The 16,495-nt window shown below is 35.8% G+C and overlaps 1 protein-coding gene, 1 long non-coding RNA gene and 4 other non-coding genes across 6 annotated transcripts; 1 reads left to right on the top strand and 5 right to left on the bottom strand.

The window, feature by feature from the left end:
- Positions 1–15: 15 nt before the first annotated feature.
- On the bottom strand, positions 16–8,795 carry LOC144441101 (uncharacterized). Its single transcript, XR_013481225.1, has 13 exons — positions 8,491–8,795; positions 7,316–7,398; positions 6,778–6,973; positions 5,024–5,105; positions 4,694–4,727; positions 4,344–4,401; positions 3,554–3,645; positions 3,211–3,268; positions 2,855–2,900; positions 2,429–2,468; positions 1,445–1,528; positions 976–1,020; positions 16–328 (listed from the first exon to the last, which is right to left on the bottom strand). It is a non-coding gene; the product is annotated as an uncharacterized LOC144441101 (long non-coding RNA).
- On the bottom strand, positions 31–113 carry LOC144441857 (small nucleolar RNA SNORD79). The gene has a single exon (XR_013481564.1). It is a non-coding gene; the product is annotated as a small nucleolar RNA SNORD79 (small nucleolar RNA).
- LOC144441858 (small nucleolar RNA snR60/Z15/Z230/Z193/J17) lies at positions 2,545–2,635 on the bottom strand. The gene has a single exon (XR_013481565.1). It is a non-coding gene; the product is annotated as a small nucleolar RNA snR60/Z15/Z230/Z193/J17 (small nucleolar RNA).
- Positions 2,979–3,072, bottom strand: LOC144441859 (small nucleolar RNA snR60/Z15/Z230/Z193/J17). Its single transcript, XR_013481566.1, has one exon. It is a non-coding gene; the product is annotated as a small nucleolar RNA snR60/Z15/Z230/Z193/J17 (small nucleolar RNA).
- On the bottom strand, positions 4,814–4,884 carry LOC144441851 (small nucleolar RNA SNORD24). Its single transcript, XR_013481558.1, has one exon. It is a non-coding gene; the product is annotated as a small nucleolar RNA SNORD24 (small nucleolar RNA).
- A 135-nt stretch (positions 8,796–8,930) lies between the features above and the next one.
- Positions 8,931–15,247, top strand: LOC144441096 (endoplasmic reticulum chaperone BiP-like). The gene is made up of 8 exons (XM_078130625.1): positions 8,931–9,110; positions 10,300–10,454; positions 10,771–11,002; positions 11,342–11,589; positions 11,824–11,978; positions 12,333–12,568; positions 13,121–13,358; positions 13,652–15,247. The coding sequence occupies exons 2-8, from the start codon at positions 10,309–10,311 to the stop codon at positions 14,398–14,400; spliced, it is 2,004 nt and encodes a 667-aa protein (XP_077986751.1). The 5' UTR covers positions 8,931–9,110; positions 10,300–10,308; the 3' UTR covers positions 14,401–15,247.
- Positions 15,248–16,495: the final 1,248 nt, after the last annotated feature.

Here is a 16,495-nt window from a genome sequence, read left to right as displayed (position 1 = left end):
AGAGCATTTACTTCACAAGCATTTATTTGGTATGGTGTCAGAGATTTTGTATTAATTTCTCTTCAGTATTTTTCAGAGAGATTCCCACAAAAAAGGTAACATCATTCACCATAATTATACATCAAAGCAAAGACTCATTTTGGTTGTGAATTTTTTTGTAGCGTGACTAAACAGATCTACTCACTTGAGCACTTGACATACGGCAATATGGTGGCAAATCATACTCTGGTGAAATCCATGAAAACGATGGTTAAATTACCTGATATGTTAGTGTACTACAGTGGTCTCGTTACCAGTATCTATCAATGCATCAGATCCTGCAGCACACCTATAGAGAAATGGGTGATTAATTAAAATGATGCAGAGTTTTATTATTTTACAACCTTCTATGCAATGCATCTAACTTAGGTGGACACCTCAGGAGTGAACGGTGTTTTTATTTCATATGTTATCATATGGCAGAATCAAGAATTTTCATCATTGGTGTCCACAGGTTGACACGATAATTTATCTGATGTTTCTGTAACATTTCAGCATAATTTTGCTACACACACACACACACACACTATTGTTGGCTGCAACAGCAGACAAATGCTCAAAATCAAAATCACTGGAAATTTGACGACTTTGTGTTGCATTTTAGTATTGATAATATGATGTGTTTTTACAAACCTTGCTTTATACAGGTATTAAAATCATACTTAAAATGGTCTCACTTTGAGCCTCAAATTCAGCCTCATGTAGTCCCCCCCCCCCCCCCCCCCACATCTATATGATCCCACATTCCACCCACCATAAAATTTCACTTCTACAGGCTGAATCTGAGTCTCAATAAGAAACTAGTTTCACTGTTAATCTGATTCTGTATCTGACACCAACGTTGTACGTCTGAATATTCAGGCGATAACGACACCGGCAATTGACAAATTCTCGTCCCACACACTCACATGACAATACAGCTATGGGTCAACTTACCATGCCAAAGCAGGTACCACTATCACCATTGAACTTTTATAAGACCTACAAACAAAGCAATCATGTTAATTAGTCAAGCTAATGATTGTCATTTTTACAGCAATCTATTCTTTCATTGTATCTTGAAGTTCAGGAATTATTTCCTTCTAGTCTGTACAACATCAGATGTATATATGACTGAGGATAATAATCACTTTGGTGTCATATGGGGGCATCCTATAATACTCATCATAGTTGTACAGATTTACTCCTAGCACAATACAGATATGACTTGAAAGTTTACTTTTACTGCGAAATACTTGATTTTCACTGTTTTAAAAATATTTTTCATATATACCATGCATACCTTCCTACATCAGTGATCTTGGAAAAACAACCAAATTCTCTTTATAGAGAAATTTAAATCCTTTAAAAGAATAGAATTTGACAGTATTTCATTTATAATATTTCAACAAATGTGTACACATACCTGTTAGAGTAATCTGTAGAGGTAGGTTCTTCATCTTCATTCTTCCATATAAATCTGTCCCACTAAGCTTTACATCTACCTCTGCTGAAGGAAGATAAGTGTGATATGATAAATGTATCTCTACACATTCTTACAAACTCTTACTTTCAGATCATTGTCTTCAGTTAGAGCTAATAGATTTACTGAAGTCATACGACTTCCAGCCATCATTTAGATCAGTACAGATCATGATCATCACAAGACAATTTGAACAACTACTGTATGGCTCGGCAAGGTTGTGTTTGCTACCATCATTCATTTGGCATTGGATGTGTGACATTGTCATTGTTGTAAGCCCTTGAAATGGTTGCCCTACTTAAGGATGATCGTGCACTATGTCACACATGCTTAATAAACAAACTTAGTTCGCTTAGGCCAAAATCCCCTCCCCCTAAACAAATATTCCCAAGTGCGACAATGACACGCTTATATACAGTATATAACCTGTAAAACTGTAGCAGTCAAACCACTATGATCGATGCAATTTCAACACATGATAAACATATTAATGCTAACCTGATAACCAGCAATACATATCACACAAGTAGTATATTTTAATCAACTTTAACAATAACATCTTGGTAGTTCAGTATAGAACCTTTTATCATTGAACACTTGAAAGTTTTTAAAATTTGGTGAGAAGTGTGAAAATGAAGTTCAGCAATCGCATTGACAGTGACACCAGACCTCCCCCTTTCCCCCTAAATGAATGGATATTGTTTATTGAGTATGTGTGACATTGTGCGATCGTCCCTTACCTTACAAATATTGGCAGGTGTTGAAATACATCAAAAAACAAGTTTGATGAAAAGATAATATTGTATGATTGTAGCTATGCTAAATACTTGTAACTGTTTGTGTGTTATAACGTTAGTAAATCATATGATCTAGTAGCAAGCTGATGAAAATTTTTGGTCCTTGGCTTATTGGTTTTTTTTTACATACCTGGTTCAGTATATGCAGAAAGACCCGAGGGAAATTTCATCTGTAAAGAAAAACATAAAATTCAGTACAAGGTATAAAATTCAAATATGTAGACTACACATTGGTTTCATCACGTCAAGCTAGACTCAGATAGGGGCAAAAGACTAAAATTGCTAGTTCTTCGTCATAGTAACATCGGCTGAACTATGCGATCATCATAGTAAGCTTGATTTACAAGTGCAAATTTCAAATCAGAATCGACCAACACTAAAATACATTCAAATTGTCTTTGAAGTTTACTGGTCTGGTCAACAAAATATTGTACCCTTGCCTCCTCAATTCAAGTCCCTTCTCCAACATTAATATAAACTACCCATGTGTCAATGGTACTCAATAAACACATTTGTATAAACTGGTACGTTAGATAGAAATACTGTGAAAACTTACTTCAGAGTACATGAAGATATTTCTTCAAATACGCGTTTTCTTTTGCCTACAAGATGAAATATAGTGCAAGGTTCAAATGTCTGTGTAAAACATCACATATTGGATTTTCTGGTTAGTCATCACGTCAAGCTAGACTCAGATAGGGGCAAAAGACTAAATTGCTAGTTCTTCGTCATAGTAACATCGGCTGAACTATGCGATCATCATGCAAAGCTTGACATGGTCTGTATTTGTACACAGTTGTTTTTTGTCTCATGACTAAAATACCAAATATAATCAAACTTGTAACCTTCACCTCATCATACTGTAGGACAAAAATTCGAAAATCCTTCACATTCAATATATTTGAAACTTACCTGTACATTTTTGAAGATAAAATTTGTCATTTTCTCCATTTATGGGACTAAAACATACCTATTGACAAATGAAATGAGACAGACAATCAGTATATTGTGTATCATACATTGTAATCATGAATTCTACAAACTAGTTGCCATAAACCTCAGGATTTCACTAGTGATTTTTCAACACATTTGATTTCAGTGAACCTTGAAGTAAACATCATTGGTTATGGTAACTATGGCAATTATTTTCATTCTGTACAAACTCTTTGTCAGTGCAAGTTATTTTTTAGTATGAATATTTGATTAAATCATTGTTCTAGGAATACTGCAGATAAAGAATCTTTCACATCCTTACCTTTGCAAGATTTGACCTTCCATTATCAAGGAACTATTTGTCTTCTGTGTGCATCATAGATCATTAGGCTATGTAGTCAGATATTTTTAACACTGATCAAAGATAAGAAAACAAAACATTTTACACTGTGAGCTTTCTTAGATTTGTGCTGTAATACATAATCTTTCAGAATGGTGTTTTTATAAATGGGGAAACCAGAAACATAACTGTATTGTTTATAGATGTGTACAGATTGTGAAAGATTATTCTAACATTTTATAAACATGTTACTTCTGAAATGACTACCAGTCAATATCACAGCTAAAAATAATCCAGCCTGAGTTGCCTCTGGAATAGATTGTATGGCCAACTATAAATAGATATGACTACAATGCCTCAGTATACCTGAAATAATGTCTCAGCATGGCTTTCTAAGTACCTTGAAGGCTGGTAAAAACATCATTGGCATTATAGTCTTGCTAGCTTGTATATACAGGGTTAAAGAACAAAGTTATTTTACAGCCAAACTATAGTAAATACTCTAATACTAAATACTGATATAAAATACTGATTCGCAATACTCATGGACATTTGTCTTTGTTTTACGTTATTTTCATTTAAACTCCAGGAAGTTCAAAAAAACGCACTTGTTCCACTCCTTACCATGTAAAGAGTAAAAAGGTTATTATTTTCGTACTAGAGAAAGAATAAATTGTCATATTTCAATAGTTTGCAGTAATGTAATTTATCATAAACCCCCTCTACAGGGTTTATGATGTCCAGACTTTTTACAAAAAGTTTCATTATTTACCTTCACTAATCCATCTTCTGACAGTCGCTGAATATTCCCAATGTGATCCTCAATAACCCTAGGAAAATAAAGACAGCAAAATCGTCAGATTAACAGAATACAGGTATTCTTCATTCATAAATGATCTTATTGATCTGTTGTTAGTGGTGATATCAGATAGGACCAAGAGTTGTCATCAATTTGAATAAACAATCAGATGGATCACTCAGATTTGTATCATCACAATAACCACCATGTCAAAACATTCTAGATGGGGGTGGGGAGGAGGCAAACAACTGCCGCATGGAGGGGAGGTAGCATTTTCTTATAGTGAATTCATAAATTATAAGCCTGCATTGCTCTGTACTTACCTTGCAAACTTTGGTTGAAGATCACCATTTTCACCTGAAAGTGAAAAAGTATACAGTATTTTTCATAAATAATGTTACTTGGACTTAGAAATCAAGCAAATTAATTTTGTTGGACTACCTTGCTTCAGAGATCTTGGTGGAATGTCGTCATGCAAGCGGTCAAGAGTAGCAAATAAGTAGCATCATCAGCAAGGAACAGACTTTTCATTTTTTGTAGTTTTACTTCATACGTTGTTAGGAATTAAGGTTCAATGTACATTGTAAACTGGCACTTTTTTGTATTCAATATTTCAGACAATGACATGGCTTACATTCAAAACATGCACTTACTGTTTTAGCCTGATTCCAGACATCTTGTGGTTCCCAATACATTTCAACCAAATAACTTTGGATTCCTTTAATTTCTTTTTACCTGATTAAAAGAGATAACTATCAGTTTGACAAAACTCGCATTTCAAAAAGAGAATACACAACAAAGCAAAAGGCATTTGTTTATGACCGCCGTTCTCATATTTTCAATGTCATTCAAATCTGTTCTAATCTACAACATACAATTCTCAAAAGTACATGAAATAGTAGGTTGATTTCATAGGGTTTTTTTCAAGACTAATATACACTGAGCAGGGGTGGGGTGGGGGTTCATACCCTAGGACTGTGAACATTAGAGGTAAGTTCTTCCACCTAAAATGTTGTATATCACCACAGTAGTCTATAAGATACAACCATTCATGCGATGCTATAAGCCAGTACTTGGGTTTAGAATCTTGATAGGGCTGAACAACGCACGACATATCTTGCAGTCTACATTTGCAGTAAACTGAATGATGAGACTTTCTAACCATTAGCTTTACACAGTATTTTTACAGGACAGTGCACAAGAATGAATCTCTATATTTTCAAAGAACACCATCTATCAGGGAGACAATATTACTCATCTCAGGATCCTGAATGAATACATGGTGACATATGGGATGAATATAAAATGAAAAATAGTAATTTTGCAAAATTTGAAAAGGAATAAAAGAAGTTATTTCCAGAGGTAGTTGTTGCCAGAAGTGTTTTTTTTTGGCGCAGTTAAGCAAGATCTACCAGACTTCAAGATTTTTTACTAAAATTCCCATCAAAAGTATGGTTTGGAGATATGGAATCTATGCAATTTTTATTAGGTGTTTACCCTAAACTTTTAGCAAAAACACACTGCTGAAAAGATCACCTCATAGATATCATTCAACTGACCCTTGTAAATGCTACGCATTTATAAATAACCTATATGTATATGAGGATTAGCATACAATTATAGGTGACAAACCCATCATTTATAAATAGCCACCATTTATGATGCATCATCACTGACAGTAATGACTTGTCGCTTTCTAATTGGCTCTCGTCAAGTCAAAATCATAACCATGACTGTCCCCAAAAAACAATGTTTTGAAATACATATTAGTCAATACACACCATACTGAAATGACAAAGCTTGTTTACTATGACAACACAATAAGATTTTATTACTGGGCATATGGCACTAAGCTTCATATACATGTAGATATCATTTTTCCAATTACTTTTCCCTCCACATGGGCCAAACCAAAAAAATTAGATCAAGAGATATACAGGCATCTGATAACTTCGTCGGTCTTTTACCATTTCCAGTTATTTTTTTTTCTGGAAATGTCAGAAATTCATACTCTCTGACTACCCGATTCCCTAGTAAGAAACAGTTGCTTGTCAATTCTTCACCTCTTACAGTATTCTGATCTGAAAGCTACTGTGCTTTTATCGCCAATTTTTATAACCACAAAACATTGGAACAATTCAATATCTATGCTAGCAAGTTTAAAAGCCGTTTCCCACTTTTTAATCATTGTAAGCTTAACTTATTGCTGTAGTTCAGGCTCCTGTTTGCAAAATCAATGAAAGAAGCTGGAATGGATTATTGCACATCAGACCGTCCTATGTCCCCATTTAAGGAACTAACCATGGTTTTGTCATTTGTCCCTATCTAGGTGTCATCATTTGTGCATATCATTTGTGGGAGTGATGCAACTTAATTAACATAGAAGAGTGTCATCATGACTAATTACCTTTTGTACATAATGTCACAGCCTTTCACATTGGCATCCATTGTAATGTCATGGCTTGTCCCCATTGGTCTACACTTCTGTCACAGCTTGTTCCATTGGTCAACACTTGTCACAGCTTGTCCCATTGGTCAACACTTGTCACAGCTTGTCCCATTGGTCTACACTGCCAAAGACTACTTGTACTAGTAGTTTTATGCTGAAAACAATAATCAGAAATAACAGTTAAAGGAATTCCTTCAATAACAATAATGCTTTGAATCTGTGGCTAAGTCAGCACCATTCCAGCTGCATTTTCATATTCATAATCATGGTTTACCAAGTGGTTTGTTTGTGTACCTGTACATTGAAATATCGGAAAAAGGTACCAAGAGTAAGTTAACACACATGAAAGATGCACATCAGACCGTCCTATGTCCCCATTTAAGGAACTAACCATGGTTTTGTCATTTGTCCCTATCTAGGTGTCATCATTTGTGCATATCGTGACTCGATGATGGAATGAACAGTTGACAGAGTGTAACAAATCATAAATACTTGCCTACAGAATGTATTCTGCAACATTGGTAACAGCTTGTCATTCAAATCTTGGCTTGCCATCATCCACCAGATTACAATTTCTCTCTGCTGATGAATAAAAAAAATGTCGTGATAAAACTAATTCTCAATTTCGAGATTAAATTCTACAGAAGTCATTCCATCATGTATCTCAGTCCTATCGATCCATTGATAAATAATCATGGCTTTCTCATTTGTCCCTATCTTGTTTTCATCACAGATACATGATTACTAGTCCAACAGTGGAACTAAAGTGAAACTTTAGATTTCCAATGAGGAATAGAAGTTTTGGATATCAAAATTTACCTCTTGCTAGTATTTCACACTGGCAGGACAGCTTGCAATCTAAGTATTATTCATTCATTAAGTATTCATCTTGCCACATGGTGTCATGAACCAATTACAATTTACAAATGCTTGCTGTCATTTCATTCACCAAGATATTTAAATATATAATTTAGTAATACAACTACACGACAGTATAAGTATGATATAATGGTTCTCTTATCTGAATGGCAAGATCGGACATTCCAACAGTAGGAACATTTTTGGTACTACTGTAGTCGTTATTCATAATGTGATACCACGTGCATACACTACACTTTAAGTAAATCTTGCCAAGTCTCTAGCACATGTATACTGTCCTTGTCAATCTATTTTCAGCTACATTGCAAGTTCATTGTATCAGACGCTGATACTATAAATGTCCTCACCCCATTTTTGTACACTATTGACTTGACAAGTTTACTGATTTAAATTTCATGTTTTCAAGACGAAAGTTATCGCATTCCATCATAGGAAGAACGCAATTTTCGCAATAGAATGAACGGAAATTAAGACAATTAAACTTATTTTGAATTTGTTTAAACTCCCCGTTCACTGAAAAATGGAATTCCAAACAGAATTGCTGTGACTTAAATACTCAATACCCTGGCAAAGTCCGGCCTGCCAGCAAGCTCACTATGCGAACACGTGCTCAGCTTACCAAAGGCGTTGCAGACTTGCACGTTCCCTTGAAAATCAAACGCAAATTTAAGTCGTCTGAGCTGTATCATTTTTTTCATACAAACCTGGCAATGAGACAGATCTATGAAAACCTACAGTCACACTGGACGAGCTTTTTGAGGGTTAACCTGACTAAAACGGCAGTATACATACACTTGCCTTCTCCGAAACGCTGGATCGAATGAGAGGCCAACCTGGCTGAGACAGCGGTTGCACGTGTATAGATTCTTCTCAGGAAGATAGGGAAAAGCCCCCTACCGAGGTTTACCGAATGGTGATCGGCTACAGACGAACGCATTTGAACAAATAAATAAATCGTCGAAATCTACAGACCTGCCAATTTTTTCCCAACAATTGAGGTCAAGATGATGTAAAAATTGCAGGGTCATTTATTACGGAAAATTGTGATATTTTCCTGCGACGTAAACAAAATATCACCATTTCCTTATTTATTTCGTCATGTTATCGTGAAATAGTCGTGTATTTCCGGAATTTCGCTAAAGTGACGTGTAAAAACGATGGCGAGCCACCTTGGTACCACGTGACTTGATGGAACCAATCAACAACGGCCAGCAAGCCGGTTATCGGCCAATCAGAGAGAGCCACGATGGGCTCGCTTGAGCTAAAACTAACGTGAACGCTACACAGCTGACATATTGAACAAGTAAAACGAAGGTGTCTAGTTTACGTAGACATAACTTCAACGTTACATTGTCAAATAGGACAGATTCTGTGATCAGAAGACAGAAGAGCACTCATCCATTAACAAACAGGTAATTCTTCTGGATTTTGTCTCCATCATAATTATGTGACTGATTTTCTGCGGAAGTGATGGGTTTTAAGTTTTCGCACTGCAAACTTCTTGCCTTTTGCGTATAGACACATAGTATGGTATTTGTTATACAGTCAACGTTTGTAATTGTTGTGTTTATTTATTATAATTCTTGGCGTATCCGAGTCCCACATACTATGGAAGTATCACCTACTGTGGTAATACACAATAATGTACTTCCATACCTAGGTGTGTGACTGAGGATCGGCCATCACCATGTCGACTTTAATACTATGTTCGCCTCTGCTCGCATATGCTTATAAATATTGCCCAGAGACAGTCTGATTGCTGTGTCACAGTAGTTAGAATCAAGAATAGTGAAGTGTTGGTCATCGACTATGGGAGTTCAGTATTAAATCTACCGTATTTCCGGGTGAACTTATGTTCTTTGCAAATTGGAATCTAACTGATCGCATAGTTAGGGATGAGCCCCCAAAGATTCTAAGCAACTGCACTGCATGATATCACCTTGGATTCTTCTAGGACACATTTATTAGGCGTCGTTCTTGCTAGGGTACAAATGACTCAAGTAACGGTGTCCTTGAAAATTGAAATTGAGGTTTCATTCAAGCTGACCGTGTGTGTAAACTGTAACCTCATTTATGCCATTGTCGGTAGTCGTAGCGGCATTCGATTGGTTGCTTTTGTACACACGTGGCAAACTTTAATCAATGGCCTACCTTTAACAATGCCATATGGATGAGTGGGTGTGACATTATCTCGTGTCAAGTATACCAATTTCTCGCCCCTTAGAATTTTTAGATAAAATATGATGAAGTTTTATAAGAACATATTGGTCATTGTTTTCAATGGGCAAAGGCCATAAAATGAGGTATGCAATTACAAAATTGAATGATACACTGTCAACAGAATGCTTACTGGCACAAAGATGACAAAGACACAGATGCTGAGCCCGCTCCCAGCTTGTGTAATGTGTTATCTAATACGTGTATTGAAAATGAAAGGAAATCCATGAGATCAAATATGACAGTATCAATATGAACTGCCTAATATTAAACATCTTGTAATTCATAATTTACCAAATATGTACCGCTTCCTCCATATTGCTGATACAAATCTATCCAGCAGATATCAGCTCTAACATATGTCCTTCCCTCATTCTGTTGTAGATAAAAAAGATGAAGAAATATTTGATAGTGTTTTTAGTGGCATTGTTTATGAATGCCGTCTTCACACAAGTAAGGGCAGAAGAGGAAGAAGAAGACAGTAAAAAAGATGGTATTGGAACTGTAATTGGTATTGATTTGGGAACAACGTACTCATGGTAAGCTAAATAAGTGTTCTCTAGTATGTCAGTGAATGAAGATAAAACTGTAAATTGCAATAATAAATCCTTGTACCATGACTAAGGGTTATTATTACTTATGAATAAATTGTCACCTGTTCAGGTCAACAGACTTTGTCAAACTGTCCGTTTGCTGGTTTTACTGCTAGGTGGTAACACAAGCTATTGGTCCACTAAACTATTGAAGAAAGACAAGTAATTTGTTTGAAACATGTCTGTTAATAAAACCATACTAGAAGACGAAGTCTGTCGATCTGAACAGGTGAAAATTTATTGTCGTCTTTTTTTTTTGCAGTGTTGGTGTATACAAGAATGGTCGTGTTGAAATCATTGCCAATGACCAGGGTAATCGTATCACTCCATCATATGTAGCCTTCACAGAAGACAACGAACGTCTTATTGGTGATGCCGCCAAGAATCAGCTGACATCTAACCCAACAAACACTGTCTTTGATGCCAAAAGATTAATTGGACGTAATTGGGATGACTCCTCAGTACAACATGATGTCAAATATTTCCCATTCAAGGTGAGTTTTATGTGAAATGTATGATTGACCAGCTTTCTTGTTCTGCTTATGCACTGTTCTAATGATGTAACAAAGAAAGTGATTTTCTCTCTATCAGCAAAAAAAGAATTTGCAAATCAAAGTAAAATCATAAGTTACATGTACATTAAAAAAGATACTCATTTGATTTTATGATGATGATGTGATGTGATGTGATGGTGGTGGTGGTGGTGGTGGTGGTGGTGATGATGATGATTGATGTATATAATTATTGATTTGTGTTATAAAATGAATAAAAGCATGCAGCTCTTTGTTTCAAAAGATTTCAAATTATTTTTTTATTTTTCACTAATAATACAGGTTAAGAACAAGAACAACAAACCACACATTCAAGTTGAGGTTGGTGGTACCCAAAAACTGTTTGCAGCTGAAGAAATCAGTGCCATGGTACTTGGCAAAATGAAGGAAACAGCTGAAGAATACCTTGGTAAAAGTATACAGAATGCTGTGGTCACTGTCCCAGCTTATTTCAACGATGCTCAACGTCAAGCCACCAAAGATGCTGGTGTGATTGCTGGTCTTAATGTCATGAGAATCATCAATGAACCGTAAGTATAAATATTACCTTGTTGAATATCGATGGTAAAACTTACATTTTGTATTTGTACTTGTCATGTACACTATGTTTGTCAACAAGTTCAAATTCAGATATATAATTGACATTATTTCAACAACAAATGGAATGCATAAATAATTGAAAACATTAATCACTAGGGAATTATGATTTCTTTTGTGACTACACCATTAATGGTTAAATAATATATTTTCTTGTACATTTACAGAACTGCAGCTGCCATTGCCTATGGTCTTGATAAGAGAGAAGGAGAGAAAAATATCCTTGTCTTTGATCTCGGTGGTGGTACCTTCGATGTGTCTCTATTAACCATTGATAATGGTGTATTTGAAGTCATTTCTACCAATGGTGATACTCACTTAGGTAAGTATTGTGGCAGATGAACTTGTGGCTGAGTTAATGGTTATTCAAGACAGAAATTAATTATCAGACTAGGGAATCAGCTATGTTATGTACTAGATTAAAGCCCTGAACATAAATCTGATTTGTTTAACTTAATCAAGAAGTCCTCTGTTATTCAGTTGTCATGACTTTTTAGAATTCAAAGTGAAAGCTGGCCTTGCATATTATGGCTGCTGTTATGAAACTAAACACATATCTCTACAATCAGGGTACCTCTAGACATTTTTGAAATAAGGATAGTAAAGCCTATATACTTTCATTTTTAGAATGATAGTTCATGATTCTAAATTTCTGCTGCTACTTATCTGTTCTCAGGTGGTGAAGATTTTGATCAGCGTGTCATGGAACATTTCATCAAACTTTACAAGAAAAAGAAGGGCAAAGATGTCAGAAAAGACAACCGTGCTGTACAGAAACTCCGTCGTGAAGTAGAGAAAGCCAAGCGTGCACTCAGTGCTCAACATCAAGCCCGTGTTGAAATTGAATCTTTCTATGATGGAGAAGACTTCTCAGAAACTCTGACCAGAGCCAAATTTGAAGAACTGAACATGGTAAGTGGAGTGAAACTTGTTACCTAAGAAAAACGTGGTTTTGATAGCAATGTGAAGATGTGTATATTATCGTTGCATGTCTATAGAATAATTTACCATATACAGTTGAAAAGAATTTATATTGAAGTAATTATACAGAGTTTGTCGCAGTCATGCAATGACTACGATATAGAAATAAACTGATGCCAAACATGTTTCAGTCCAGATCAGTCCAACTACAGAGAATACACACTTCGTAGGGAGACTCGAACTTGAAGAGATAGATACAAGTTTAATATGAAATGACATAAACTTGCTCCCAATGAGGTTGAATTTAAAACCTTTTATTTCTACACATTGGAGAATACATTTTGCAACTTAATGATAGTGGTCACCAGAAATGCCTTTTTATATTCCTCATGGCCCTTCAAGTTTGCTTTGAAGACTTCATAGGTGTACTTCACAATAAAGATCTTGTATGGTGACCACATTCAGGGAATTGGAAATACAGAGTTGAAAGATAGGACAAGTTCAAGTGTTAAAAATCATTTTACTTTTCTCATCCTTGTATAGGATTTATTCAAATCAACAATGTCACCAGTCAAAAAAGTTGTAGATGATGCTGGCATGAAGAAAAATGAAATTCATGAGATTGTACTTGTTGGTGGATCAACTCGTATCCCCAAAGTTCAACAGTTGGTGAAGGAATTCTTCAATGGCAAAGAACCATCTAGAGGTATCAACCCAGACGAAGCTGTAGCATATGGTGCTGCTGTACAGGCCGGTGTACTTAGTGGAGAGGAAGAAACAGGTAGGCAACAATTCCCAACCACTTTGTGAGATGCAACATTACAGGCTACTGATAGAGAAATGGATGTTTACATAGCTTCCAAAGATGTAACTATTGTTGTCATCAAAAAAATTAGTGATGTTGTATTTCAGATTGGAATTTAGTACAAGGAAAATCAAGGTGCAAAATGTAGTTTTAAACTCAACTGATGTAAAAAGCTATTTGCAATTTGAATAGAATACATTTGTGAATGTATGAAAGTAGGGAAACTTGTATTGTCTGTGACTAATTTGTACCTTTTCTTTGTCAAACAGGTGACTTGGTATTGCTTGATGTCAACCCACTCACCATGGGCATTGAAACTGTTGGCGGTGTCATGACCAAGCTTATTTCCAGGAACACTGTCATTCCAACCAAAAAGGCACAAATTTTCTCAACAGCTGCCGACAACCAGCCAACTGTCACTATCCAAGTCTTTGAAGGAGAGCGTCCTATGACAAAAGACAACCACTTGCTCGGAAAATTTGACTTGAATGGCATCCCACCAGCTCCTCGTGGCGTCCCACAGATTGAAGTCACATTCGAAATTGACGTAAATGGTATCTTGCGAGTATCTGCCGAAGACAAGGGCACCGGTAACAAAGAAAAGATCACAATCACAAACGACCAAAATAGGCTAACACCGGAAGATATCGAAAGAATGATAAATGACGCTGAAAAATTCGCAGATGAGGACAAAAAAATTAAAGAAAGAGTAGAAGCCAAAAATGAACTTGAAGGCTATGCTTATTCAATTAAAAATCAAGTTGGTGATGAGGAAAAATTAGGAGGTAAACTCACAGAAGATCAAAAAGAAGAGATTACAAAAGCCTGCGATGAACAAATTGAATGGCTAGAAGAAAACCCAGAAGCAGATACAGAAGATTTAAAAGCACACAAAAAAGAATTAGAAGATGTTGTTCAGCCAATTGTTAGTAAATTGTATGAAGGAGCTGGTGGTCCACCACCTCCATCAGGGGAAGAAGGAGAGGATGAAGATGACTGGGACAGAGATGAGCTTTAGACCTTTCAAACAAAACATTTAAAAAAAACTTTTATGAAATTAAAAAAACTTTGAAGGACTGCTTATTTATGTTTAAACCCCAAAATTTGAAGAAAAAAAATGGTGTGAATGTAAATGAGTAAGCTTGTACCATCGTCAAAACCATAATCCTTTCCTGGCCGACATTTTGAATAAAACGCACACAAGTGCGATATTGTTAAAAATTGTACACAAGTGTGATTTTGTCAAAGAAAATGTTTGACTTAAATGTATGATTTTGTCAAAAATGTACATACATGCATGCAACATTGTTAAATGTACTACAGTAATGCAAAAGATAGGAAATGGGGCTGAGTGCATAAATTATCTTGTAACAGTTTTAAAAAAACTTCAACTGGTCTAATTTTGTCAGGTCATTGTAAATTTCTTTGATGGAAAATTTTTGTTGTGTTCAGTTGGCACAATCTGTTCATCATGTCATCATGTAGCCTTTGTTTTGTAGTCTGTATTTTACCTCTATTTCAATGTGATTTTCATGTTTATTTGTTGTCTGAATTTACTGCCTGAAATTCAGCATTTTGTTGTTTCTCTTCTGGACTTCCGAATACATAGAACTGTACATGTAAATTGGCTATTTATTCTATGATTCCAAAAAAAAAATACTGTAAATGTATAATTTGGAGAGAGTTGTAATCTACACTTTATGGAAATTAGGTAATGCTGGTTAGTTACATTTCATTCATTGTTCTCAAGGTACACTACAGAATTTGTTCCTTTATTTCTTTTTTTTTCCAAGAAAAGAAAAAAAACTATTTGTAATTAAAAAAAAACAAAAAAACTTGGAAATAAATTTTCCAAATATCCATAATTGTTGTGTTGATGTTTGTTTTATGGCTGCGTTAGTGATGTGTGATTGTTGAGAGTGTGACGCATTTTTGAATACATAGTTCACTAGTACTAACTGATGCCACTTTACTTTGAATTGATGTCCAATTCTGCATGTGTTTATCCCACAATTGGACCCGGTAAAACTACTACAACCATGTTGAAATACAGCGCATTGCAGATTACTGTTTACTTGGTTTGATACAGTTGTGTACAAACCAAAAGAGACCACTTTAAGATTGCAAGATCACAATTTCTTGCTAAATTTATTCTAAGTCTGTATGGTACGCTGTGATGGGCGCCCTCACACATCGGCCAACCCCTTCACAGGAGGCCGGTGAGGGCGGAACGTCATGACGTATCTACAGTCTACATTTAGTCTGAATCATGGAATTAAACCATTTAAAGGTACTGCAATTTAACTAGATGCTGACGTAAGGGTGACAGTGTTTTCATGTCTGCATGGTAGCACGTTAGTACATTTCAGTTTGATAAATTGTAGCAAGAAACTTCAATTCATTCAATCTCTCCATCTTGAAGTGCAGCACCCTGTGCAGCTTATGTAGTTTTTTACTGGTTTCTGTGTGGCTGTATCTAAGAGTGAAAAGTAATTTGTACCATGCTGTGACATTTCACCTTTTAAGATGAAGTATTTAATACGTAATATTTTCCCTGTCTGGAACTAGACTAGTTATAGCCCAATGTGAGACCTTTTTCACAAAGCCCACATGTATTTGTAAAAAAAAAAAACCTCTCATTGTTATGTATGGACGCTGAAGTTGATGTCACAGTTAGTTTAATGTAGTGTACCAGATATACTATACAACTCTGAAGTGGATGGGGACTTTATAGTTACACATTAAAATATGTGAAGCCGGGGAGGGGGAGAGGGGGCTACGATAATTCTTGGAGAGTAACATTTGATCATTTGTTTGATGATAACGTGAAATATACACAAACAAGTTGAAAAGTTAGCATTTCAGGGGGGGGGGGCATGAAATGTTTAGAGAGCGGGGGGGGGGGAATTGTTTTGACCAAAATAATTTCTCCCCAGCCCCCCCCCCCCCCGTCATAAGTTCTGACCCCAGTCTAACAACGATGGCAGTAAAACTGTTTTTGAAAATAAACCCACGTCAACTTGAAGCAGTGGCAACACTGCACTTTACCACGAGAGTCTCACTAAAATAATACACCCATGATTTTACTTCATACTTCATGCATAGATGTATCA

Source organism: Glandiceps talaboti, chromosome 10, assembly GCF_964340395.1.
Source record: "Glandiceps talaboti chromosome 10, keGlaTala1.1, whole genome shotgun sequence".
In the NCBI taxonomy this organism is placed as follows: domain Eukaryota; kingdom Metazoa; phylum Hemichordata; class Enteropneusta; family Spengelidae; genus Glandiceps; species Glandiceps talaboti.
The sequence above is the reverse complement of the archived record's forward strand: the minus strand, read 5'-3'. Positions and strand labels throughout refer to the sequence as shown.